Below are 27,915 nucleotides of genomic sequence, written 5' to 3'. Positions count from 1 at the left end.
TACACCTGAAATGCTGCAGGTGGCACACATGCTCTGCGGTTGCCATACCTGTCCCTACTGTGTGTGCCCACGTGTCCAACCTAGAACCTAGAAATGGTGATTTGTTGGGATACAGCTCTGTTCCAGCATAGGGAGAACAAGCCACTTGCCTTATGGTTCCGGCAGGTCCTGTACAGCTCTCCTACTCCAGATTGGTCTGGGAGCCTGCACTCTGGGATTTTCAGTAGCCTAGAAATTTCCTTTGAAACCTGCAATGCTGGACTCTGGTCTCTTAGTGCCTGTGAATCTCTGCAGAAACTGTAGTGTTCCTAGTGTTCCCAGGAAGGGCTGTGTAGAATAACACTGATTCATCCTTTCTCCTTCATCCTTTCTCCCTTGCCACAGGGAACTTTGGTTTATTGAATTACACCCATCAGAGTGTTCCCGAGGCACTCCTATTCCTCTGTGTTTATCTTTAACCTCTCCTTTGTGCTCTGCTTTCCTTATCTACTAATCACTTATATCCCCAAATCAGACCCTGCGATTGATTCTTCGGTCAGATTCTTCTAAGGACTCTGGATTTTGTATTTGTTGGTGAAATATTGCCGTTATATAATACCTAATAATTTAGCAAGATAAATCACACCACAAAATAGAATAATAAACATAAAACATATATCCTTAAAACAGCACAATATGGGGAGGGTGGGAGGGATGCTGGGTTTATTTGTGGTGGAGAATGGGCACTGGTGAAGGGAGGGGTTCTCGAACTGCGTATGAGGGAAACATGAGCACAAAAATGTATAAATCTGTAACTGTACCCTCACGGTGATTCACTAATTAAAAATAAATAAATTAAAAAAAGAATCTAAAGAGAAAAAAAAACAGCACAATATGTGCTGCAAAGAGAATTGAGAAAACAATTACTCAACGCGGAGGTAAATAAAACACTAAGCACAGATAAACAGGGAGTTTTTAAATTATGGGGTAGCACTATGTGAGAACATATGTCAATAGGTTTGAATCTCTTGACCAAACAGGCAAGTTTTAAGGAAAAGCTGACAGGGCTAGGGACACCCGTCAGCTGAGTGGACAGTGCAGGGAGCAGACCGGAGGGGCAAGATAAGGGAGAAGTGCCCTGCTGGGATCTCACAAGGGGGTGGGGGGAGTGGGTCCAGCTGGCAACGCACCTCCACCCATGGTGGTCACACCCTTCTTGGGAACAGAACAAGGGCCACTTGGAGCTGGAGAGCCGGACACTAGAGGCAGGACCTTGAGTTTGCTCACCGGGCTTGAGAGAGGGCAGAGGAGGTGATGCAACCGGACATCTGTGGGCAAACCCTTATCTGCCTCTGGGGCTACACTGGCTGGCAGGAAAGGCCAGAGGCCAGAGGGGTCAGGAGCCCGGCCCTCAGGACACGGCCAGGTCCCTCCTCTGAGCTCGCGCCGGGCGGGCAGGCGGGCGGAGAGGGCTCGGACCCGGCGGCGGCGGCCCAGGCAGCGCAGGGGCGGGGACGGGGCGGGCCGGGCTCTGCCCAATCAGCAGCGGCGGAGTCTGAGGACGCGCGGCGGGCGCCGCGGGGACTAGGGGTCTGCGGGGACCCCCGGAGGTGAGTGCGGGGCGGGTGTCCACCTCTTCCCGCCGCGTCCTGGGTCGTGAGCGCGCGGCCGGCTGGGTCTCTGCTGGGTCCCCGCGCGCTGTCGGCTCGGACGGAACTGCGGAACCGGGCCGAGCCCAGGCAGGTTTTGCGGAACCCGACCGAGCCCGGGCAGGGCCCCCGGGCCGCCTCGGCGCTGCCGCCTGGGCGCGCCTGCTGCTGCTCCCGCAAGCCCCGCACGGCCGCGGAGGGGCCAGGCCCGGGGCCCCTGAGACGGGCGCGGCGGGGAGCCGGGTGAGTGTTTGGGGGATGACAGAGTGCGGGGAAGTCGGGTGAGGAGCGGGAGGGGAATGCACACGCCCGTCTGTATTCACCCAGGAGGTATTGCCGAGCTCCGGAGCACTGCGTGCCAGCCAGGTCACAGGTGGGAGGCCGGGTGCCTCACCTGGATGGCAGGTCGGCCCGACTGGAGCTTGGCTGCCTTTGGAAATACTCCTGTCCACACCTCAGTTGGCCCCGATGGTGAGAACACAGTGAAGGAGACGCAGCTGCGGAGGTCAGGCTCAGCGGTGCAGCCAGGGGCGGAGGTCGGCGGGACATCGGCCGGTGTCTCCAGGTGAGGGCTGGTTGGGATCCTGAATGGAGGTCACCTGAGACTGCCAGGTAGGTGGGTCAGCACCAGGTCCCTGAAAGAAGCCAGGAAGCAGTCACGGAGGTCCGTGTACCTGGCGGTCAGCACATGGCAGTGATGCAAGGTCCAGAGCATCACAGGTACAATGCAGGGAGGGAGGGCAGAGTCCTGTCTATAACTGGTCTTAAGGTACTGAGGCTGGGGCACAGGGATAAACAGTCTCAGTGGTCAGTGTGGGAGAGGAGCTAAGGTCTAGGAGGTTTGGGGCAGGACACACACATGCCCAGATCCTCCCTAATGCTAGAGCCATTTTCATAGTGTCGACTGTGGACCAGGTTTAAAAAGGTTGGAAACCACTGGTTTAGATGATCACAATGGTATTGCCTTAGTACAGCTGAGGAGCCAGTACTATAGAGAAGCCACAATTGCTAAATGGGAATCTTGCTGTAGTGAGGGAACTATGCCCGAGGTGGGTCTACGACTATAATGAGAGGACTATTGTCACTGTGGACTGTAGTAAGGAGACTGATATAGGTGGGACTATTACTGTAGTAAGGGGACTTACTCATAGCAGTCTATTTATGTAAAGAAGAACTTTTGTTCTAACAGGTGTAATTACAACAAGGATAATTTCCAACTACAGGTTACCCTGGCCTGGGGTTGAAGAAAAGGAAAGTCCTTCTGGAGGGGATCAGCAGAGTATAAAGAAGGACCTCTGGGCAGTGGGAGTGCGTGGGCCATTGCTGTCCACACTTTGTAGGGTTGTATGCTGAGGGCACGGGGCACAGATGCCCCATCGCTTGTGTTCTGACCTGGGGAAGAGAGTCATAGTTGGGCAGTGCTGGAGGTTCAGGAATTGAGAGTCTCAGCCTTGGAGACAACATGAGTCTTTTCAGGGGTTGCTTGGGATGGGGGACTGTCTCACGAGCAGTGATCAGGAATCACTCCTGGTATGTTTGGGGGACCGTATGTGGTGCTGGGGTTTGACCCAGGTCAGTCACATGCAAGACCAGCACCTAACCCCTGCACTGTCTCTCCACTCCATGAACCCGTAAGATCAGGGACAGAATGTTGCTGGAAAAGTTTCTATAGTACTAAAATGAAACGTCCCAGTAACTTCACTATTGTCAAGAGCATGGTTCTTCCATCTCACAGGTGGCAAAATTGAGGCACAAGGCAGGAGCCTCACAGGGTCTAGGAGGCAGATGACCCAGGACTTGTAGCAGGCAGTGTGCGGTGTGTGCAAGTGTCCAGCCGAGCCCCTCTTGACACCCGACAAGGAGGAGGCTGTGACAGATATTTTCACCTTTTTGAGGTGGTCTCTCCTGGGAGTGGCAATCATAGTGTGGGGTAGACATACCTTTAGAACCGGGGTGTTCTGGCCTATGATGGGCAGATGCAGCCTTTACTTCTGGGTGTGTTTTGCCTATTGCAGAGAAGGGGTTGGGTTTGCAGAGGTTCAGACTTACCCTGGGTTGCTGAACCCCTGGGCCAATGCACTTAGTAAAAAAGACCCAGGAGGGGTCTCTGAGCCTTGGGTCACCTTGGGGATTAGGAGGACCACTTCCCAAATCCAGAAATCTCAGAAATGGTGGGTTTTCTCACAATGAGAAGCCCGGGATTATTACTGGGGCCCTAGGGCCTCAGTTAAGGACCTAATCATGGGCTCACTGCTGAAGGGAGAGTCGTGTTGGCAGATACGATTCAGAACAAATCCGGGGGATAGATTTTGGATTCTTCTTCATCTAACTCATTTCAGAAAGTTCCAGAGCCCAAAAAAGCATGCCAGAGTGGAGTTTGTTTTTTGTTCCTTTTTTTCATTATTATAGTTTTAGTGATGTGGTTACAATTATGCTAAAGTTTATGGTATCTATATAAAGTTCCTCTATCTGCCATAGCCAATGTACAAAGTTCCTGTAAACATCACAACCCCCAATTGGTCTCCCTATGTCACCTCAAATAACTGCATCATAGATGCACTCAATACTAGTTTTCTATTTGGGGGGGGGTGGGAAATCACACCAGGGGTGCTTCCTGGCTTTCTGCTCAGAGTGCTTGGAGGACCATGCAGTGCTGAGGACCAAACTGGCTTGACCACATGCTGGCAAGTCCCTTGACCCCTGTTCCCTTTGCCCTGAAGTTTCTTTAGCCTTTACAGAGTTTGCAAGCATTTTAGAGACAGAGAAATAGTTGACAGATTTTCTACAGTAAATGCTGCTGAGGAAAGGGCAGAGAAATTCTCTTCCCTTATTTTAAGGGTCAATTGAGTATTCTGTGAATTTGGCCTGACAAACCCTGTCAGGTCTCCTCCTGCACCTGACCACCCTGCTCCACAGCATTTCAGGAGGTTGTGGGGGAGCAGAGGCAATAGTGTGGGGGAGGTGCCCTCTACAACTGGGCCCAACTGCCTTCAGGATACCTGGGTTTAGTGAATTGACCCTAAGTGGTTCTCAGGTCCCATGTGCACTCCTGGAGGGACATGGGCTGTTTAGGGAATGAGCTGAGTGGGAGTGGGGAAGAGGGTACCAGCCGGCTGAAAGTCTCTGGGACCCATCTGGGAGATGGGGAGAGGAGCAGTTGTTGTTGCTGCTGATAGGATATAGACCCATGGGATCATCTCTAGGTTCCTTGGATCAAGGGGAAAAAATCCTTACCAGTTGCACCTGAGGACCACAATTTAAAGTGATAGAAAAGCTTGTCAAGTACACAGAGGCCTTCATGGAAAGGCAACCAAAGAGGCAGATGAAAGTCTTCTGGGGATCAGTGTATAAGAAAGTGATAAGCTGGGAAACAAGCATGCTGGGTAGTGGATTTGGGGAAGAAGCTTATGAGGAGCTAGTGGGTAGGGGTGAGGTAGTTGTATGCCTTCTTCTGTATGATGCATTCCTTCTGCTACTGTGGGGCTGGGAGCGGGACTGTCTTCCCAAAGGACGAGCTGCTTCTTTCAGGCAGACAGCAGTCTAATGTCTGTCTCTTCCTTCCTTTCCCTCCCTCCCTCCCTTCCTCCCTTCCTTCCTTCCTTCCTTCCTTCCTTCCTTCCTTCCTTCCTTCCTTCCTTCCTTCCTTCCTTCCTTCCTTCCTTCCTTCCTTCCTTCCTTCCTTCCTTCCTCCCTCCTTCTTTCTCCCTTCCTTCCTTCCTTCCTTCCTTCCTTCCTTCCTTCCTTCCTTCCTTCCTTCCTTCCTTCCTTCCTTCCTTCCTTCCTTCCTTCCTTCCTTTCTTTCTTTCTTTCTTTCTTTCTTTCTTTCTTTCTTTCTTTCTTTCTTTCTTCCGTTTTGGGCCACACCCAGTACTCAGGGCTGACTTCTGGCTCTGTGCTCATGGATCACTCCTGGTGGTCTCAGGGAACCATATGGGTGCCAAGGCTCTAATCCAGGTTGGCTGCATGCAAGATAAGCACCCTACCTGCTACACCCCCCCTTTTTGAGAGGGATGTCGGTAGCTCATATCCACCTTGAGCTTGAGGGCTTTTCCTGACTCTGTGCTTGGGGGTCATTTCTGGTGATGCTTGAGGAATCAGGCAATGCTGGGGATTGAGCCAGGCCTTGCCCATGCATGTTTTGTATGTACTTAACCCATTAAGTTAATGTCCCTTTTTTTCTTCTCTTATTTTTATTTTTTTGCCCACACCTAGTGGTTCTCAGGGTTTACTGACTCTGTGCTCATGGATCATTCCTGGCAGTGGTCAGGGGATCTGCAATGCTGGGGATAAAATTCAGGTTGGCGAAGCAAGCACCAGAGTGAGTGCACTAGCTCCCCAGCCTCCTTCTTTTCCTTTCTTTTTATTTTTTATATTGAATCACCATGAATTTTAAAGTTACAAAGATTAGTGGTAGGTGAATAATTTTTCCCAGTCTGTCAGCTGGCTTTGTATTCTGTCATTTCCTTTGAGGTACAGAAGCTTCTCAGTTTAATATAGTCCCATTTGCTTATGTCTGCTTCTTATTTATTTGGTCAGTGGCATTTCTTCCTTAGAGATAGCTCTAGATTCAATATCTTGGAGAGTTCTGTCTATATTTTCCTCTGTGTACTTTATAGATTCAGGTCTGATAGCAAGGCATTAATGCATTTTAATTTGACTTTTGTACATGGTGTTATAAAAAGGTCTGAGTTTGCTTTTTTACATGAGACTGATTAGTTTTGCTAACATAATTTATTGAGGAGGCTTTCCTTGCTCCACTTCATATTTTTTGCTTCTTCATCAAAAGTTAACTGAGCATATACCTGAGAGTCTATCTCTGGATTTTCTATTCTATTTTATTGATCTGAGTTTGTCCTTATTCCAGTACAATGCAGTTTTAATTATTACCACTTTGTAATACAATTTGAATTTTGGGAAAGTGATACTTTCCATAATTTTCCCCTCAAGGATTGCTTTAGCTATTTGGGCAGGGGTAGGGGGGTACTGTTCCATATACATTTTGGGAGTGTTTGATCTATTTATTTGAAAAATGTCATGGGTTTCCTTATGGGGACTGCATTGAATCTGCATAATGCTTTGAGGAGCATTGCCATTTTGATAATGTTAATCCTCCCAATCCATGAGCAAAGTATTTTATTTCTTAAAATAGTTTTCTGTAGTTTTCTCTGTATAGGTCTTTCACATCTTTAATTAAGCCAATTCCCAGGTATTTGATTTTCTGAGGCACAATTGTGAATGGGATTTTTTTTTTTAAATCTTTCTCTTCTATTTCGTTATTCACATATAGGAAAGCTGTGGACTTTTGAGTGTTAATTTTGTAACCTGCCACTTTATTGTACAAATTAATTGTTTCTGGGAGCTATTTTTAGAGTCTTTAGGGTTTTCTAAATATAGGATCATATCATCTTTCAAAAAATGAAAGCTTGACTTCTTCCTTTCGGGTCTCAATGCCTTTGATGTCTTTTTCTTGCCCAAATGGTATGGCAGGTACTTCCAATACTATATTGAGTAAAAGTGGTGAGAAGGCAATCTTGTTTTATGCCTGTTCTTAAGGGGAAGGATTTTAGTTTTTCCCCACTGAGTATGTTTGCTGTAGGCTTGTGGTAAATGGCATTGACAATGTTGAGGGAAGTTCCTCAATTCCCATTTTATTGGGAGTTTTTGTCATGAATATGTGTTTAATCTTGTCAAATGCTTTCTCTGCATCTATTGATATGATCGTATGGTTTTTATTGTTTCTTATATTGGTATGGTGTATTACTTTGATTGACTTGCATATGTTAAACCATCCTTACATATCTGGACATAACTGGGATGAGTCCCACTTGGTAATGATGTATGATTTTTTTTGACAAGTGTCTAGGTTCCATTTGTTAGTATTTCATTGAGGATCTTTGTGTCTGTGTTCACCAGGGATATTAGTCTGTAATTCTCCTTTTTGTGCTGTCTCTGTCTGCTTTTGGTATCATGCTAATGTTTAATTCATAGAAACTATTTGGAGTGTCTCTGTTTCTTTAATTTCCTGGAAGAGCCTGAAAAGGATTGGCAGTAGTCTTCTCTAAAGATTTGAAAGAACTCACTCGACTTTTGCTTTCAGGAAGAATTTTGATTGCCATTTCAATGTCCTGGATAGTGATTGGTCTGTTCAGGTATTCCGGGTCATCTTGGTTCAGCCTTGGGAGGTTTTAGGAGTCCAAGAATTTATCCATTTCTTCTAGGTTTCTCATTTCATGGTCTAAAGATTTTCAAAGTAATCTCTGATATTTCTTTGAATTTCTGTGATATCTATTGTGATACCTCCCCTTTAATTTCTGATTCAGTTTTTTCAGTTCTTTCTCTCTCTTTTTGCATGAGTCTTGCTAGTGGTTTATCAATCTTATTTATTTTTTTCAGAGAACCAGCTTTTGATTTCATTAAACTTTGTATTATTTTTAAAATTCCAATTCATTAATTTCTGCTCTAAATTTTATTGTATCTTTCCTCCTGCCAGCTTTGGGCTCCTTTTGCTGTGTCCCATAAGTTCTGGTAGCTCATGTCCTCATTTTCATTTGTTTTCAAAGATCCTTTGGTTTCCTCTCTGACCCACTGGTTGTTTAGTAGTGAGCTGTTTAATATCCAGGTTTTTGAGTTGTTTCTCCATTTCTGTTTATGGTTAATGTGTAAAACACAAAAAAGAAGAGAAGGGGGCGCCACACCAGGGAGGTTGAATGGCGATGACGAGGCAGGTGAAGGAAGGAACGGAGCCAAGATGGTTGGTCTCCCTCGCAGTTTATTCCGATCTTCCCTCTATACACTCTCCCCTCTCCTCCGATTCTCCTCCTGCTTCTTCCTCCCCCATGCTACTTCATTTTCTCTCTCTGCTTCCACTGGAACTCCCCCTAGCCCCCTCATCCAGCTACCTTAAATCCCCCACATCAATAGGGGGTAAAACGGGTGCACAAGCTGCACAAGCGTAAATCCAACACAGCAAAACCTCTTTCGGCATGGGCAACAACTCCTCGCAGAATGTCTCCAGCCTGAGAACTAAGCCTCGGCCCCGTGCCCGCCCAGGAGGGGAAAGGTATTTCTCTCTCTCGCCTCTTTCTCTCCGGGGATGAAGGGCGTGGTGTCCGCCATATTAAGACGACCACAGATTGGGTTTTCAAGCCTGCAATGATCCAATATCTGGAAGAAATCTCCCTGGACTTTGTGTTAAAGTACAGAAATTCAAAACCACGCGGCCGCTACTGCGGCTGCGCGACCTTATTTGTCTTCACAGTAGGTCTGAATCTAGTGGGGTACTCCTAACAACAATAGTGAGGTTTGTGTTGAAATATTGAATGTAACCAAAGTAAACAGAATGTAAAATGAAACTTATCAGTTACAAGGTAGGGGGTGGGGGGGCAGGATGGGAGGTGTACTGTGTGGGGTTTTTTTGGTGGTGGTATATGGGCACTGGTGAAGCACTGGTTGTTTCAGCATTGTATTACTGAGACCTAAGCCTGAAAGCATTGTAATCTTCTTTTATTAAAAAAAAATAAAAATAAAAAATAAAAAAAAATAGGGGGTAAAGTTCTATCCCTTAGGGGATGCTTTCACTAGGACAGAATCTCTCTCAGCGGGACATCCGGAACATCCGCCCAAGAGCGGAATCCCATGGGTGTGTTTCCCCTCTCTTTGTCCGACTAACATATAAGTATTCATATTATAAATCATTTTGTATGGACATAGCAAGAGGCGCATTAAGCTTATAGAATTGCTCTCCGGGGGTCACCTCGATCTCAGACTACAGCGCTCAGGCCAGATTAGTCTCTCCTAGCCCTAGCAGGGCCTAGTCTTCGTTGCTTTTGGATCATGACATGACAAGCCCATGACCAAGCCCTTAACATATAGTTAAGCATTAGGTACTTTGGCCAGACCCATCTTGATGCCAGGGTAGCACATAACTCACCGCTTGCCCTGGGTCCTTCCCGTCCCTCGATGGGACCCTGCTTTTGAGGGTGCTAGGAAGTAAGGCCAGCTGAGGCTTAAGTCAAGAAAGCAGATGCCCGGGAATGAATAATATTTGAAGCCAATTAAATCCCATGTTACCATAGCATATTAATAAATGTCTTTCTTTGTCCATACAAAAAGGATATTGTTTTAAAGTAAACTATTCAAAAGACATGAGAGGAGAAAGACAATATTAACTTACAATACAAGTTCACTTGTCCTAGCAAGGTCTGACCTTACAAATTAACAGAGTTTGATTAGAGGAAGAGCAGATAAACTGGTAGAAATGGTTACAGATAAACAAAGGAATGGGAGTGACTCGGGAGCACTTTGATGGGTGTGACTGATAAACCTAAGCTCCTAGTGGCAAGGGGAGCAGGACAAGCCAATGATATCCAACAGGTTAACTTCTATTTTCAGAGCATTATGGTCTAAGAAGATAGTTGACATGATTTCTGTACTCTTGACTTTATGGAGGTATGTTTTGTGGCCTAGCATGTGGTCTGTCATGGAAAATATCCCATATGCATTAGTGAAGAACGTATATTCTGTTTTGGGGGGATTAAAAGCCATAGATATATAATATGTATATATATATATATATTATGTACACATATACACACTCACACATATACATATACTCCTTTCTGAGGTTTTAATCTAGTCAATCTATCAAGTGGTGATAGAGTGGTGTTGAAATTTCCAACTATTATTGTATTGCTATCAGTGCTTCCTTTAAGTCTATTAGAAGTTGTTTTACATATTTTGCTGGCCCCTTCTTAGATGCATATATGTTTAGGAGTGTGAGTTCTTACTGATGTACATCTCCCTTAATCATTAAGAAATGGCCCTCTCTGTGTCTTTTAATCCTTGTTTATTTAACTTTTTTAAATCCTGATGTCTATGTCATCTGATACTATTAGTGTGGACACACCAGCCATTTTGTGGGGATTGTTTGCTTAAAATATTGTCCTCCAGGGGCTGGAGAGATAGCACAGCGGGTAGGGCGTTTGCCTTGCACGCGGCCGACCCGGGTTCAAATCCCAGCATCCCATATGGTCCCCTGAGCACGGCCAGGGGTAATTCCTGAGTGCAGAGCCAGGAGTAACCCCTGTGCATCGCCAGGTGTGACCCAAAATTAAAAAATATATATATATATGTATATATATATATATATATATATATTGTCCTCCAACCTTTGACTTTGAGTCAGTGGCCACCCTTAGTGTTTAAATGTGTTTCTTGTAAGCAGAAGGTTGAATTCAATTTTCTAATTCATCCTGTCACAATGTGTCTCTTAATTGGTGCATTTAGGTCATTAGACATTAAGTGAGACTATTTTCATGAAATTGTGCTTGTAGATTTGTTTCATCTTAGAGTATCCCTTCTAGTTCCTCTTGTAGAGATTGTTTTGCAACTGAAATTCCTGAGCTGTTGTTTATCTGTGAAGTTGTGTATCATTCCTTCCAATCTGAATGAGAGTCTGGCTAGGTAAAGTATTCTTGGTAAGGTGTTTATTTCACTGATTTAAAAAAAAACCAAAAAACCTATGGCCCACTATTGTCTTCGGCCTGGAGGGTTTCATATGATAAATCTGCTATAAATCTTCCCAAAGTCCCACTGAACCCAGGTAATGCGGAACTTTGTGATCTTGGACTCTGGGATCAACGGACCTGGGAGCAGAGATCTTCTGCCTCCTCCCCCAATCTCTAGCGACCCAGGGGTCACACCCATAAGCCACCTCCTTCTGGTGCCAGATAATCTCCTTATTGGCCACCCTCCAGAACTCACGGCTGCTTCTCCCAGAAGGAGCATAAAATGAGGCTCCCATAACTGTGCCACCAGACTCCGTGCCAGGCTGTTTTCATTCTGGGCAACCTAGAAGGGGGCGGGTGAGAGCCCTCCCCGCCCCAAGGGATCCAGTCCCGGCAGCTGACCTCCACACGCTCCAGGCTGCTTTCCACACACGGGCAGAGCCTCACACATGAGCAATCATATTCCATTATCCCGTGGCCACAAAGCAGATGCGCAACACGTCATAAGACACTCCCTACCCATTTTCCATAATTACCACACCATATTTGATGGGGTTCAGACAGTAGGTAATTGTGTGTGTATAAATATATATGTATACACACAATATATATATACATGCTTCTTGGAGAGCCCGGCAAGCTACCAAGAATATCCTGCCCACCAAGGGGCAAGGCATGATCTCCAGAAAACTCAACAAATGTTGAAGTGAATTGCAGACACAGCTGTGCTGATATTTGAGAAGCTTATGTAGATCTTACAAAACACAAGGCCCACTGTCTTCCAATGGTAGAGTCCCTGGTTTTTGAGGCAGCAAACCATTATTTGCCTTTTGCCTCAATGGTCAAACAGAAAATATACCACCTTTCCTATAGGAACTAAGACAAAATTACTTTTCAGGGAATGTCACTATTATACCAGAAAGTTCCAAAAGAGTTCCAAAGAAGTTGTTAAATTGGTGAAAAATTTATTGGTCTTCACACACAAAAAAAATGTGATTTTGAAAAGTAGATTTAATATTCAACATATTTAATATATTTTAGTGCTCCAAGACTTCAGTTGCTGATTTCATATAGTAGTCATATAATTTTAGATGATTTTAACACGTAAGAAATTTTTGGAGGGGCTGAAAAGACCAAACAGCAGCTAAGACTCTTGAACGTGACCAATCTGGGTTGGATATCCAGTATCCTGTATGGTCCTTTGAGCCAGTCAGAAGTGATTCCTGAGTGCAGAACCAGGAGCCCTGAGCACCACTAAATGTAGCCCAAAAAGAAAAAGTAATTTTTGGAAAATTTGTACTATTTGACTATTTAAAAATTGAGATATTGTTCATTATGTGCTTTTATTATTACTTTTTAGTGTGAAGTTTGAAGAAAATGGCAATAATGAGGGAGATGAAAAAACATATTTGTCGAGTTAAATACAGAAAAATTTCTGACTTTCTTTTATCAAATGGGCCTTCATTTCATTTCTCTTCTAGTTTATTCCTTCTTAGACATTTTTATTAGAAGAAATATTTATATATATATATTTTAATGAACCAAATTATGATAAATTTTTCCTTGAATAAAACTGTCTCATAAAAAATTTTTAAAAAGTGTTCTTTCAAAAAAAATAATATTCTGCCCACACGACAGATCCTGGCAAGCTCCTGTGGTGTATTCAATATGCCCAAAACAATAACAATAATAGGTCTCATTTGCCTGACCCAAAAGAGCCTCCAATCGTTGGGAAAGACAAGTAAGGAGAGGCTGCTGAAATCTCAGGGCTGGGACAAATGAAAACTTTACTGGCGCCCGCTCGAGTAAATCAATGAGTAATGGGATGACAGTGATACAGTCAAATCTTTTTTTTTTTTTTTAAATTTTTATTTTTTTGCTTTTTGGGTCACACCCGGCGATGCACAGGGGTTACTCCTGGTTCTACACTCAGGAATTACTCCTGGCGGTGCTCAGGGGACCATATGGGATGCTGGGATTTGAACCCGGGTCGGCCGCATGCAAGGCAAACGCCCTACCCGCTGTGCTATCGCTCCAGCCCCAGATACAGTCAAATCTTATCAATGTTCTTTTGTATGTAATTTCTTTCTTTGCTCTAAGTATTCTATCTTTATCTATGGCATTCATCATTCAGTCTCCCTCTTTTAGCTGGTACCCTTTGGGTCTCTTGGACCTAGGTGCCTGTGCTCTCCAGCTCAGGGAACTTCTCAGCAACAATGTTTTTGACTGTTGCTTTTTTCATGATGGTTGCCTTCCTGTCCCTCTGGGACCCGGATGATTCTTATATTGTTCCTCTTGAATTCATCCTACAATTCTCTTGTCTACTGTTCATTTATTTTGAGTCTTTTTTCCATATTTATTATTACTAGTTGAATCTTCAAGGCTACCATCTTTGGTAATTAAATGTGGTGGGATTGCTTTCCCATTGTGCCTTTTGCACCCTGGAGTGAGTTTTGTGTGTTGTGAAGATGATCATCTAGAGTCAGAATGCTGGTGTATCCTGTGTGTGAGATATGATAAAGTGAAGAAATGTGTGCCACATTAGAGCCCCAAACTCCAGGATCTGGGAGCAAACTGATGCAGTTCTTTTTATTTTTAATTTTAAAAAAATTTTAATTGAATCACCATGAGATACAGTTATAAAACTTTCATGTTTGAGTTTCAGTCATAATGATTAAACACCCATCCCTCCACCAGTGCACATTCTCCACCACCAATGTCCCCAGTATACGCCCCCTTCCAACCCTTCCCCTGTCTCTATGTCAGACAAGTTCATCCATACTCTCTCTCTACTTTTGGGCATTATGGTTTGCAATATAGATACTGAGAGGCTATCATGTTTGGTCCTTTATCTACTTTCAGCACACATCTCCCATCCTGAACGATTCCTCCAACCATCATTTGCTTAGTGAATAGTGCAGTTCTGAGTGCATCAGTGAATTTTCAGGCCAGCCTCCCCCTTTTCTTTTCTTTTTTCTTTTCTTTTCTTTTCTTTTCTTTTCTTTTCTTTTCTTTTCTTTTCTTTTCTTTTCTTTTCTCTTATTTTCTTTTCTTTTCTTCTCTTTTCTATTCTTTTCTGTTTTGTTCTGGGGCTACATCCAGCAATACTCAGGGGTTACTCCTGGCTCTATACTCAGGTGTGTATTCAAAAATAAATTATGAAAGGACCTCGCGGTTCTCTCTCCCACCCCAGGGAGGCCGATGGTGAATGGAGGATGAAGGAAGGAACGAGGGTCAGGCTGCAGTTTATTCCATTCCCATCTTCATTCTCTTTTTCCTCTGGATCCCCCTTCCCCGATCCCCCTCATCCTCCTCTTGGGTCCTGCTCCTTCATCCTTTTCCTTCCTGCCTCTGCCTCCCCATTCTACTTCATTCTCCTTCTGGATCCTCCAGCCCAGCCTTATAGTCTTAGTTAAATCCCAAAGCATGAAGGGTTGGGGTAATAATTACACCTAGGTGTGGTCATACAATCAACAGAGGTAAAGTCCTCCCCTCAGGGGAAACTTCTTCTAGGTCAAATACTCATTCTTGGACCCTCCCAAGACTGAAATTCCAACTATGGGTGTGTTTCTCCTCTCCTTAGTCCAACAAGCATATATTCATAATATTAATCATTTTGTATGGACACAGTAAGATATACATTAAGCTTATAGAATTGCTCTCCTGGGGTCATCTCAATCTCAGACTACAGTGCTCAGGCCCGATTAGTCTTTCCTATCCCTAGCAGGGTCCTAGTATTGTTGTTACTTTTGGATCATGACAGCATTTGTCCATGATCAAGCTCTTAACTTATAGTTAAGAATCGTGGCGCTTTGGCCTGGCCCATTTTGATGCCAGGGTAGCTCACAGGTTGCCCTGGGCCCATTCAGTCCCTCATTGGGACCCTGCTTTTGGGTTGCTAGGAACTAAGAGCAACCGAGGCTTAAGTCAAGAAAGCAGATGCCCTTGAGGGAATAATATTCAAAGCCAATTAACTCCCAAGTTACAAAAGCATAATATTAACTGTCTTCCTGTGGCTATACAAAAAGGACATTGCTTTAAAGTAAACTATTCAAAAGACATAAGGAGAGGAGAAAGGCAATGTTTCACTCATGTGTATAAAATCATAGATTTCTGAGGAATCTGACCTTACAAGTTAACAGAGTCTGATTGGGGGGAAAGGTGATAGACCAGTTGGGGAAGAGAGCATAGAGAAGAGGTTACAGATAAACAAAGAAATGAGAGTGACTCGGGAGCACTGTGATGGGTGTAACCCAATAAACCTAAGTTCCTTGTGGCAAGGGAGAAAGGACAAAGCAATGTTATTCTACATGTTTCTATGTCGGTCTCTCTCCCTCTAGCTAACTTCATTCAGATGATACTCTACAGGTCCCTCCCTGGAGCAACTGCATAGTAGTCCACTGTGTATATGATAAAGATAGTTTCTTTGTCCAGTAATCTATTCTTGGAAACTTGGGTTGTCCAGATTTTGGCTATTTTGGATAGTGCTGCAAGGAACAGAGGGGTGCAAATATCCTTTCTCCATTGTTTTTGTTTCTGAGGACCCCTCACTTCTAAGCTATTGTCACAGGTAGAGACTAAAGGGGAGGCCCCAGGAGCTGGCTAAATGGTCCAGGTGAGTCTTAGTCTACTCATGTGGGCATGCATGGCTCATCCTATGAGGGCTCTGTTACACACAGGGCTCTCAGTTGTTCTATTATTAGTGACTTCATTGAAATTGTCTTCTTTTTTTTTTTTTTTGGTTTTTGGGTCACACCTGGCAATGCACAGGGGTTACTCCTGGCTCTGCACTCAGGAATTATCCCTGGCGGTGCTCAGGGGACCATATGGGATGCTGGGATTCGAACCTGGGTCGGCCGCGTGCAAGGCAAATGCCCTACCCGCTGTGCTATCACTCCAGTCCCTGAAATTGTCTTCTTTAAAGATCCATTTCTGACACCACAGACAGTTTGGAGGACTGGCACACATGCCTAGCACGCACAGAGTCCTGAGTTCCTTCCTTGGTATCCCAGTAACATTGGACTCCACCAAGGAGGCCAAATGACTCTTTCATGATTAAACCAATAAAACCTAATAAGGACCCATCTCCAAACATTCTGAGATATGGTTGGTGCCAGTGTAGAAATCTGGGTAGAGGGCGCTCAGCCCCTAGGGGCACCCTGCTGGGTGGAAGTTAAGGTCAGGGGAACTTGAGCTCAGGACAGGGAGACTGTAACATCAGATGACCTGGGGTTAGGTGCTGCCTGTCATGCCCATGGGCCTCATGGACGTCTGTGCGGTGCAGCAAAGCCCACTCTGGAGTTTGCCTTTCTGAATATTACTGCCAGCAACACCTCTGGCATGCACACAGCCCTCCTGTCAGGACCACAGTGTAAGCCCAGGAGCTCTTCCAGAGTCCTCTTCCACCACATCCCAGTTCTCTTGGGTTGTATGTTTCTGGGACTCTGAGGAGATGCACTTCGTGTCCTCAGAGTAAACCACAAAGACCTCTGCGTTCTTGGTGCCTGCATGCCATGTTGGGCTCATGTCCAGCTGGAGCCTCCTCTCCACAGACAGAGGGAGAGCCCAACCAAGGAGCAGCACGCTGCCCCATACTCCTCTGAGGGTGGTCTCTCCAGGCTGCTTTCCAGGGCCGCACACACAGCTTCGGGCAGGATGCACAGGGGGTCAGCCCAGTGCGGAGGCAGGGCCAGGGGGGAGCCTGCCTCCAGGAGCCTGCCACAAGCCCCATGATGTGAGCTGCAGGACCCTGCAGGGCCCTCGCTCCACCCTACAGCCGTTGTAGGGCTTGGGCTCCCCCACTCTGGCTGTGCCTTCCCCTGCCCCAGCTCTTTTCTCCCCTGTGCTCCTGCCTTTCTGGGGAGATTCTTTGGTTCCTTTCCTTAAGGCTAGGCCCACTGTGAAAGACCACTTTCAACTCCATGAACCTCATTTGTTTCCTCAGGTTCCAGAGACCTTCTCATGGGAGGGCAGATAAGTGCTTCTGGAAGCTTCCACAGTCTGCCCTGCCCCATGGATAATGCAGACTGGATGTCAGCACTGTGTCCTCGGCTCTGGGATGTGCCCCTCCACCACCTCTCCATCCCAGGTGAGCCTGTATCCCCAGAGGGGCCTATCGTGCACACACACATGGATATAACAGTGTCTTCCCTTCACTGTCTGGTTCATGCTGAGGGCCTGGAGAGTCTTGGAGGCCAAAGCCCCAGCCCATCTTGGAGGTCTGGAACGGAGAGAAAACCCACACCCACTCAGAAACTTCCTAGAGGAAAGGAGGGAGGGGGACACTGTGCTGGCAGTTCTGGGGGAACATCTGCTATGTTTGGAGTTCACCATTCTCCCTGAAAAACATGAAGGGCATTTCAGCATTTGGAGCAGGGGCATCCATGGGGGTGCAACCCCAGGTTGATTTGTCGCCTGCTTTGTGTGTCTGCTCTCACCTCACTGCATGGTTAGCTGTTCACCTAACCATGGCAACACCCTGGATCTCCATAGGGAGCCACGACACCATGACGTACTGCTTGAACACAAAGTCCCCCATTTCCCACGAGCAGTCCTGGCTGCTTCAGCTTCTGGGCAAGGTCCTGCCGTGTGTCACCCGCCCTGTGGTGTTGAAGTGGTCCATCACCCAGGTAAGGGCTATGGGCCGAGGGCCCTGGAGGCCAGAGGCCCAACCCATCTTGGGACCTGAATTAAAGAGCAAAACAGCACCAACCTAAAAACCTCCCAAGGAAAGGCGGGAGGGGGCTAGTTGTTGAAGACACAGGAAGGGGTGTGCATCCCAGGGAGCCTCTGGGAGAACCCCCTTTTTGGCTGCAGGGCCAAGCACCTGGGGTTCTGGATGATCACTCAGAGCTTCTCTGTCAGATGAGCTGAGTGGACTGTGGGGACCCCTCCTCCTGGGACCCAGATGTGGGCACTTTCCTCCCCCTCCTTTCTGAGCTGCTCCAGGACCTGGGGAACTTGTGGAAAGAAGCTTCTTCAGAAGGCTTATGCTCACTTCAGAAAGATGAGGAAGAACTGACTGTTGCATTTCACAGGCTGACAAGCAGCCAACAGGACCATCTTGCTGTGGTGGTTGGCAGAGGATGGGGCCTGCCTGCAGGGTTCTCTGATAGCCCAGGTTGATGGGGGGACTGGGCGATGAGGGTGGGGACAGAGGTGGTGGGAGCTCCTACTATGCTTGGCACCAAGGCCACAAGAGGGTGCCTCAGACAATAGTGCAGGCCCCTTGGAAGCAGCTCCCTCTCCTCCCAGCATGGTCCCTTCTACCAACTTTTCTCTGTATGTGTGTGTGCGTGCGTGTGTGTATGTGTGTGTATGTTAAGCAGATAAAATAAATTTTATTTTATTTATTTAATTTTTTATTGAATCATAGTAAGATACAGTTACAAAGTTGTTCATGATTGGGTTTCAGTCATACAATGTTCCAACACCCGTCCCTTCTCCAATGGGACATTTCCCACCACCAATGTCCCCAGTTTTCCTCCGACCGTCTCCTCCTGTGTGACTCTATGGTAGGCGCTTTTCCTCTTTCCCTCCCTCCCTTCCTTTCCCTCCCTTCTTCTTCCTTTTCCTCTTCCTCTCCCTCTCCCTCTCCCTTTCCTTTTGGCCTTTATGGTTCCTTTACCTACTTTAAACACCCAGTTCCTGTCCAAGATGATCATTTCTAATTTTTTTTTTTTTTGCTTTTTTGGGTCACACCCGGCGATGCACAGGGGTTACTCCTGGCTCTGCACTCAGGAATCACCCCTGGCCGTGCTCAGGGGGACCATATGGGATGCTGGGATTTGAACCCGGGTCGGCCGCGTGCAAGGCAAACGCCCTACCCGCTGTGCTATCTCTCCAGCCCCTCATTTCTAATTTTTATTGTCATTCTGGTCCCTTCTCTATCCTAACTGCTCATTGCCCTCCAGATACTCTTGTAGCAAGCTTCCAACCACTGAGCAGTCCTCCCTACTAGCTTTTCTGTTCCCTGTGTTCTCCACCTCTAGCCACCTTCTCTAGTGGCTCTGCTTGCCCCAGATCCCTGTGTGAGGCTGGGTTTCCACAGCCACAGGCTAAAAAGTTACTCAGACTCTGGAGGTGATTTCTCCATCATTTTCGTCACTAAACTTTAAAGTTCTTTAGTCATGCTGCAGGAAGGAAAGGAATGTCGCTTTATTTCTGCCTGGAGGAATAAATCAGCTCATCCCAACACCAAACATGGTGGACTCTAACTTAGCTGTCCTTGGAACAGGCAGGGCTGTTCTTGGTAGGAGAAACCAGTACAAAGCAACCTCAGCTGAAGGAGAAGCTGCACAGACTCTCACTGCCACAGGTGCAGGCCCTCAGTAGATGTGAAGAGAACCCTCCTAAGAACTGCTGCTGGGCAGTGCCCTTGGCTCTGGTCTTGGCATTCCTGTCGGTTCGTGCCTGAGGCTTGACTTCCCAGTGAAAAGGGCAGGGTTTCTTCTCTTGGTGAGAGATGCAGATCTCTGTAGGTGCTCCTGCCCTGAGCCTGGTTGTAGCCACAGCTCTAAGACCAGACTGAGGAAGGGTAGGTGTTGTCACACAAATGAAACGGTCTGGTTCTGTGGTTCTGATAGGCAGTGCAGAAAGTTCCACAGTCTACCGGAGCAGAGCCACATGAACCCCCTGACCTCTTCAGCTGCTTGTTTTCCAAATATTAAATAGTGACCTCCCTTTTTTCCATCTGCAGGACACACTGCTAATCATCAAAGGCCATTGTAGGGTCTGTAGAACACAGTCTCTTTCTGTGTTCCCAACTCTGACTCAGGAAGGTCATGGAATGGCAGGCATGGACAGGGTAGCCCAAGGACCCTGAATGTGGGATGGGTGCCCTGATCCTGCAGGCAGCAGTGGTGGGATTGATGCCCCTGTCAGGGCCTCTGGGCCTCTCCGGGATGTGGGTTCCAGACAAGGGCTGACCTTGAAGCCAAGTTCTCATCTGAGCTACTCAAAAGTGTGATGGGGACTGGGAATGGTACTGCCATGGCCCCTGGTAATCTCTGCACTTCAGTTTCCTTACCTGCCACTAGGGAGTGAGAATGAAGGGCCTCATAGGTGGAGGCTATTTTCACAGTATTTCTTCTTTGCCACTATGACCTGTACTATTTCTATTATGTTTTAATGCTGCTTTTACTTTTATTTTTATATTATATTTGCTAGAGAGCACCACACTTTCTCTATATGTGTTTTCAATCTTTCCCCACCACCACTTTGTGCTGAGAGCACTGTAGCATCTTCTTGCTCCTTCGTGTGGTACAATCTGAGTGGCTCCGTAATTCTTTTTTATTTATTTATTTTTTGGTTGGTTGGTTGGTTTGGGGTTATACTCAGCTATGCTTAGGACTTACTCCTGGCTCGTCACTTAGGGCTTACTCCTGGCAGGCTCAGGGGACTATATATGATGTCCAGGATTGAACCCAGGTTGGCTGTGTGCAAGGCAAGTGCTCTGCTGCTGTACTATTACTCCAGCACCCCCCCCCCATGATTCCTTTGCATGAAGGCTAATTTTCCTTGATTTCTCTTAGCTCTGGTTTCTGGTTAGTGGGTGGGGGGGGGGGGAGGAAATAGCTGTCCATGTGCTGTCCCCCAGTGCATCCTGACCTCTAGGACTCTGATGCAGACCTAATCCCTACTGAGACCCTGGGGGTCCTTTCCTTGAGACTTAACTTCTGGAAAGATGGGGTGGGAGTCAGGGACAGGTCCCTGTAGGCATGCCCACTGTAAGGACAGGGTCATCCTAGCTGCTTCGTAGGACAGTTCATCCCCAGCATGTCGTGTTTTCTGAGAAGTGGTCTCTAAGACCTCAGTGGTGACCTGGTCTAGGGGTAGCACTGAGCTGGCATTGGACAGCAGGGCCTTTGGACAGGTATCCTGAGCAGTGGGTGATGAACTGGAGTGGGAGCTGCTGCTATGCTGGCAGATATGAGCACCCTCCACCCACAGGCACTGAACATCACTGAGCAGCTGGATGCTGGGGTGCGGTACCTGGACCTGCGGATTGCTCATATGCTGGAGGGATCCGAGAAGAACCTGCACTTTGTCCACATGGTGTACACGACTGCACTGGTGGAGGTGTGTGTGTTGTGGAGGCGGGGGGGAGGGGACACAGGAATTGTACCACGTCCCTTCCAGACAGGAGAGCCTGACCTTTGTGGGACGGAGTCATGCTGAGCAGATAGGAAGTCTCCTCATTCCCTGGAGATGGACCATGTCTGTTCCAGAGGAAAAGTGTCTGACCAGCACTGTCAGTCACCAAGCTCTGGGCTATATGCACGTTCCAGCACCAAATTCTGGTGTTGGTTTTTTGGTGGTTTTTTTTTTTTTTTTTTTTTTTTTTTTTTTTTTTTTTGCTTCTTGGAGCTACACCCAAACCCCTGCTTCTTCTTCACTTCCTGGGTTTTTTGCACACTTGGGCCTGATCTGACTTCTTGCCTTGACATCATGTTTTCAATTCATTCTTCTTTGGCTGTTAGGTAACATCACCTTGACACTGCTGCTTCCTCTGTGCTCACTGTGAGCCCCCCGGACCCTTGGAATCGAGGTGTTTTCTCTGGGATCTCACTCTGCATGTCACCTGATGGCACTTGCTTGTTCCTGAGAACTTCTAAGCTTCACTTTCCCACACACTGTGCCTGTCTGCGGTGAGCATGCTCCCACTGGCTATACATTTGCATGTACACACTCACATGCGTGGGTGCACATGTGTGCAAGCAAGCAAACACATGCAACTGTGCACTGACAAATCACACATGTGCCATGCATGCTAACATGTATACTGACAGGAATTCTATGCATACACAAAATCATGCACACACATGCATGCACGTGGACACATTCATGTGCACAAAATCACATACACACAGAAAGCATGCATGCACACATGCCCATACATGCGTACACACATACACAGACATGTGTGCACACATTCATATTTGTTCATACACTCAAGCATACACACTTGCACAAGCACTTGCACACACAGGCATACATGCGTACACAGTACACAGTCAAGCATACACACATGCTCACAGGTGTACACATGCATGTGTACACATATTCATGCACATCTGTACCTACAGGCATGCATGTATATGCACATGTATCTGCTTCCCTGTGCAGAGAGATGGTGTGGTGTCATCCAGCTTGGGTGAGTCTCCAGTTAGGCAGTTTTCTGCAGGGGCTGTTGGCATGCTTGCTTCAGGCAGGGATGACACATTTTCCCAGGTTTTCTTGGAGAGATCTCTGGGCTGGGGGCAGCATCCTCCTGCTCCAGGGCCCTGTGTGCATGACTCAACCCATCCTCCAGGACACACTCACCGAGATCTCTGAGTGGCTGGAAAGCCACCCCCGAGAGGTGGTCATCCTGGCTTGCAGAAACTTTGAGGGGATGACGGACGACCTGCACGAGTACCTGGTGGGCTGCATTAAGAACATTTTTGGCGACATGCTGTGTCCCCGAGGGGTGAGAAGTGTCCTGAATTCCCACATCTCTCCTTAGTGGATGGTGGGGTGTGGGCTACCACTGTGACTACAGACTTCATCTGCATGCTTGGTTCAGCTGCAGTGGTGCTGAGATCAGCTTGGGGAAGCTGCTAACAGGCTCATCTTGATGACCAGGAAGGATAGGATCAATACTTACAAAACACAACCTGGTCCTCCTTAGCAGAATGAGGGGATGGGACAGAGGGTGACAAGATGGAGGGGACGGGTTGGAGGGCAATGGATAGAGGGGAACAGAATGGAGGAGTCAGAATGGACAGGATGGGTGATATAGGATGGAGGGGTCAGGATGGAGGGTGACAAGATGGAAGGAATTAAGATGGATAGAACGGGATGGAGGGGCTGGATGGAGTGGGCCACTGATACCCAAATTTCCTATCGATTTTGCATCTTAGACATCCCTTTAACATCATCTGGGTACCCAGTAGCCCACCTCCCCCATCTCAGACACATCCCAGACACACCATCCCTGTGTCACAGAAACTCCCAATCCCTTCCCTGTAGGATGTACCTACACTGCGTCAACTATGGGCAAAGGGTCAGCAGGTGGTCCTGTCCTATGAAGATGAGGATGCTGTGAGCCGACACCAGGAGCTATGGCCAGGGATCCCCTATTGGTGGGGCAACAAGGTGAAGGCCCAGGAACTGGTCTGCTACCTGGAGCATATGAAGAGCTGTGGACGCCCAGGTGAGTAAGTCTTGTCAGCAGGAGATGTCCACGTTCTGTCTGGACAGAGGTGCTGTTGGTCATGGCAAGTGAGGCTGCTCTGTGGAAGACTCTGCTCTGAATCCTGTCCCATGATGCAATGTCCTAAGTTTGCCTCTGGTTTCAAGGAAGGAAACATGAGAGAACCAAGTATGTTGTGTGCAAACATCTGCACATATGACTACCTGTGCCCATGTGCAGGTGCACACTTGCACATATACAGCCATGTATCTTTAGGTGCACAGATGGGCACACAATGGACACATGCACACACTATTTTTGTGCAGTGTGCATTGGCATCACATTGAGGTGTCCATGTTTTCTTCTCATGTCATAGCTGCTACACCTGCTCTGAGATTAACTTTACATCAAGCATCAGGGTTTCCGTCCTTTGATTCAGGGTTCAATAACTGAAGGAAACCCTTTGCACACATGTCCTAGCCTTTGGTGACCGAAGGCTCTACCCACTGCAGATGCCCCCAACTCTACCTGCTGCATATTTGTGCCCCCATGTGTGGTAGCCAAGACCAAACTTGGGCCTCCTGCATACTGAGCATGCTCCAGACTGTTGGTCAGTTCCCTAGCCCACTGTTCCAGCATTTGGGTTGTAAATTGTTACAGACCTCAGCTGTAAGATGGGGTGAACCCTCTCCCAGATTTCTGTTGTAATCTAGAGTCTAACTTCTGCCTCATCTGCATGGTTGAAGAGACTGTTCATTGGCAACCAGTCACTGGCTTGAAGTATTTTCTATTCCTACCCAAAGGTCCAGCTGTCCTATTTCTTTGACTCAATGCCCATTATCTAAGTCCTCTGCTGTTGACACCTGGTTCCACGATTACCCATTCACTGGACATTTCTGCTGAGTAAATGTGATATAGACCCATACTTTAAAAAATAAACCAGAGATCTCATCGCATCATGCAAACATGTGTCACACATCTGGTGACAGGTGAAGCCTTTATTAAGTCAAACATGCTTGTTGCAGCAGCTTTTTTGACTGTGGTCACACTGAAGTGGCAACTCCACCTTCTTCCAGGATTTTACTGGCCTTGACTTTTGTTCACTGGCTGTTTCTTATGGAAAGACTTGCTTTGGTGAGATCATTCAGTTGGTGTTTTTTTGTTTGAGGCCAATCCCATTAGTGCAAAGGTGACCATCTGGTGTCAGGGATTGGACCTGGACTGTCTGTCCACAGAGCCTGCATCAGCCTTTGACCTATCTGCCGTGTGCTGCTCAGGGTTGTTAAGGGCCAGGCAGGTATAACATCACACACCAGGGATGTTAGGGAGTTGGAATCCTGACACCCCACCTGACTGAAACTTGAAATCTGTGGGTCCTACTTCATTGCCGGAACATTTGGTGGGCAGCATGCACACACCTGTTACGGGATGAGTGAATCTGTGTCCCAGCTGGATGCTGGCTATTATCTCAGACAGGAAGGAAACCCTAGCTACAATGTGTTGTGCCCAGAAAGCAAAGGTTCCAAAAAGCCAGATGTAAAAGGACACAGTGTGGGTCCAGTTGACAGGAAGCCTCCAGAACAGTTACCTCCAGACATGACATGGTTGGTGGCAGGGGCTAGAGAATGGAGCTGAGAGGGGCTGGTACTGAGGACGGCCACTCTTCAGAAACTGAGGGGGCTGTTGGCTACATAATACAGTGAATGTGATATAGCGAATCTCATTTTCAGTGTTTTTTAATTAGTAAGTAAATTGCCTGTTAATGAAAATGTTAAATTTTTTAAATCTCCTCCATGTCAAAGAAAACAGTTGGGGGTTCTGACGTAACAAGAATATTATCAGCCTATCTTCTGAGGGTGGAGCTGCCAAAAGCCCCCGACAGCAGGCGGGGACCCTGTAGGGTCCTTGCCTGCTGCCCTGTCTGTGGCCCAGCCTGAGCCCACGTGTGTTTCAGATGGACTGTTTGTGGCGGGGATCAACCTGACAGAGAACTTGGAGTACGTCCTCGTGCACCCATCCAAGTCCCTCAAGAAGATGACACTTCCCAGCCTGCCATACCTGTGCGCGTGGGTCCGAGAACAGTATCCTGGGCCCGGTGGGCGCTGCACCAACATTATCGCTGGCGACTTCATTGGTGCTGACACTTTTGTCAGTGATGTCATCAGGCTCAATGATAAGCTGCTGGGATGCTGACCAGTCCCACCCTTCTGAACATACACTTGACCAGAATGCAGGGAATAGAGGGGCCCCAGGATGGGGCCATGGTCTCTGCTGCTTTGGCCCAGCATGCCCATGGCAGGAGCTGGGCTCCCCATTCCTTAGGGCTCCTTTCGCCTTCGGTACTGATGAGCATGCTGCCAAATAAAGGCAGAATCAGGTCTACCAGGATGGGTGGTCCTAGAGAAGAGCTGGGGCGTGTCTGTTGGGTTGGAAGAAGTCTTAGGGCTGAGTCATGTGCATTGTGGAGAAAGGTGTATTGGTTGGAAAGGGGAGTGATGTCAGGGCCCCCTGAGAAAGCCACTCTTAGGAGCAGAAGGGATCCCCTAGCTCTAATCCTGAGGAAGCTGTGCTCTTTCCCAGCTCTTGTTTGAATCTGCTTTTCCAGCAGTTGACGGGGTGAGATATGGGGGAATCTGTGCCCCAAATGAGGAGAGTGTAGTGTTTGCTCTTCAGAAATGGACAGAGGCCTCCCAGGATGCATCATCAGTAGGTGTGAGGAAGCCAGTGGCAGGGGTGTTTTGAGGAATGGCCCATGCAAGCCTGTGGCCAGTCTCCAGTTACTCCTGCAGCACCCAAAGACTCGCCTCTGCCCCTTCAGAGAGGATCCAGACCTGCCTCCTCCCTTCACCCACACTCAGGCCAGCAAGAGGCTTCCCATTCTACAGTGCTCCAGAAATGAAGCACTGTTCCTTCCCACTGTGACTCTCCCCTCACACCTGTTCCCTCATACCTGTCTCGCCTCAAACCTTGTGACTGTCCTCTCACACCTGTCCCCTCACACCTTGGTTTCCCCTCACACTTGAGTCTCCCCTCACACCTGTGACTGTCCACTCACATCTGAATCCCCCCTCACATTCATAACTGTCCTGTGACTCTCCCCTCTAACACATGTGTAACCTTATCCCTCTGCCACTCTAGTCCATCACCTCTACCTCCACCACATACCTGTGATCCTTCCCTTTCCCCCAAAGTGACAGTGGATATTTATCAGCTTTCTTGGGTCTGTTATCCATTTGGCATCCATTCCTCATGGCACCCGTGATATGAACACAGCACCCATTTGAGACCTGAAACCTCAGGAGCCTACCCTCAGCTGGCTGATCCCTGGAAATGAGCAGTTTCTTGGTGCAGTGGGCACCTCCCACTGAACTGGGCACTGAGTGTTCCCCTGCCGCAAATTTCTCAGGGCTGGTGCACTCCTGTGGCCCAGGCCTGCCAGAATCAGCAGATGATTCTCACCTGTGCTGCCTTGCCTGCCTGTCCCTGGGAATGCACAGCCTGTTTCCCAAACACGTTCTGCTCTCCCATGATCCTATGTGGTGTGCCTCTCTTGTGGGAGATGGGAGGGACCTTTCTCCCAAGGGCTACATGTCCATGTACCCCACCCACTCTTAAGAGACTCCATCTCACTCAATCCCTTGCTCTGCTTTTCGGCACCAGCATCCACATCAGGAACTCAGAGCCACAACCCAGCTCCTCTTGTATATAGAGCTTCACCAAACTGGTGTGAGTTCTTTGCCAAAGGGCAGATTTAACCCAGGCTCACTCCATTCCATCTCCAGAGGGTCCCAAGAATCATGTGTATGTCCTGTCCTGGAACATCCCTTCTACAGCAAAAGGATACTGGACAGTCAACTTTCTTAGGCCAGTCTTGAAAACGACTGTCCACATTGCAGCATGTTCTCTTGGGATCAAACCTATCATTTTCACAAAGATCTTCTGGCATCTTTTGTCACCGGATGCTATGATCTTTCAAAGACCTCAAGAATCCAGAAAGACAAACTCACAAGCCGTCCCACTGGCTGCCTCAGCCTGTTTCCTGGGTCAGAACTCCAAAGCATTTAGTCTACATGGCTGAGAAGAAGGACCATGCATGGCCACAGATCCATGGCTTGATAGTCATGTTTCCCTCTAAACCCACAAAACTGTGGTCACCTCAGGCCTGTGGTTGGATGGACTCCACATGAACCAGTTCATTCTATAGAAGTCAGGAGGCATCGGGCAGACAGGGTTCTGGCTGTGCTACCCACAGCATTGTTGGCAGCATTCATGAAAATACACAGGAAGGGATTTCCAAAATGCTGACAGAGCACTTACTTCAGGTCATGCAGCCTATAAAAATGTGCTTTTAGTTTGCTATGGAAAGTCAGAACTGGATCAAAAATTTGAGTTTCCCATTTTAAGCTTGCCCATGAGGCCTGATGTGTAGATTCTGCATTTCGGTTTTACAGATGAATGTCTGAGATCTGTGCGGGGAGGGACATGCCCTTCAGAAAGTTCCACTCTGTGATGACTCGCAGCCATACACACACCTGCACCTGTGGGGAAGGGCCCTTCCTTATTTCCGGTCAATAAAGGTCAAAGCATCACACAACGAAGGATGTGC

At 47.4% G+C, this 27,915-nt stretch overlaps 1 protein-coding gene across 5 annotated transcripts; it reads left to right on the top strand.

Annotated features, from left to right (window-relative positions):
* Window positions 1-1,451: 1,451 nt before the first annotated feature.
* On the top strand, window positions 1,452-27,903 carry PLCXD1 (phosphatidylinositol specific phospholipase C X domain containing 1). Of its 5 annotated transcripts, none has more exons than XM_055117991.1 (8): window positions 1,452-1,589; window positions 1,956-2,193; window positions 17,079-17,222; window positions 17,627-17,763; window positions 21,086-21,214; window positions 22,449-22,604; window positions 23,147-23,330; window positions 25,264-27,903. In XM_055117991.1, the coding sequence occupies exons 3-8, from the start codon at window positions 17,096-17,098 to the stop codon at window positions 25,500-25,502; spliced, it is 972 nt and encodes a 323-aa protein (XP_054973966.1). In that variant the 5' UTR covers window positions 1,452-1,589; window positions 1,956-2,193; window positions 17,079-17,095; the 3' UTR covers window positions 25,503-27,903. The 5 variants fall into 5 exon arrangements, with proteins under 5 accessions (XP_054973966.1, XP_054973999.1, XP_004621428.1 ...); XM_055117998.1 differs by lacking the exon at window positions 1,452-1,589 and adding an exon at window positions 1,600-1,871; XM_055118024.1 differs by lacking the exon at window positions 22,449-22,604.
* The last annotated feature ends 12 nt before the right edge of the window (window positions 27,904-27,915 follow it).

Source organism: Sorex araneus, chromosome 1 (assembly GCF_027595985.1).
Source record: "Sorex araneus isolate mSorAra2 chromosome 1, mSorAra2.pri, whole genome shotgun sequence".
NCBI lineage: Eukaryota > Metazoa > Chordata > Mammalia > Eulipotyphla > Soricidae > Sorex > Sorex araneus.
Note: the sequence above shows the minus strand (reverse complement) of the source record. Positions and strands in the feature narration are given on the sequence as shown.

What these genes read in the sequence shown, in the direction of transcription:
- PLCXD1 (XM_055117991.1), top strand. Translation starts at nt 17,096, where the DNA reads ATGGGAGGGCAGATAAGTGCTTCTGGAAGCTTCCACAGTCTGCCCTGC. An exon ending in TGAAGTGGTCCATCACCCAG is followed by an intron (nt 17,764 to 21,085) that starts GTAAGGGCTATG and finishes CTCCACCCACAG; the next exon opens with GCACTGAACATCACTGAGCA. An exon ending in ACACGACTGCACTGGTGGAG is followed by an intron (nt 21,215 to 22,448) that starts GTGTGTGTGTTG and finishes CCCATCCTCCAG; the next exon opens with GACACACTCACCGAGATCTC.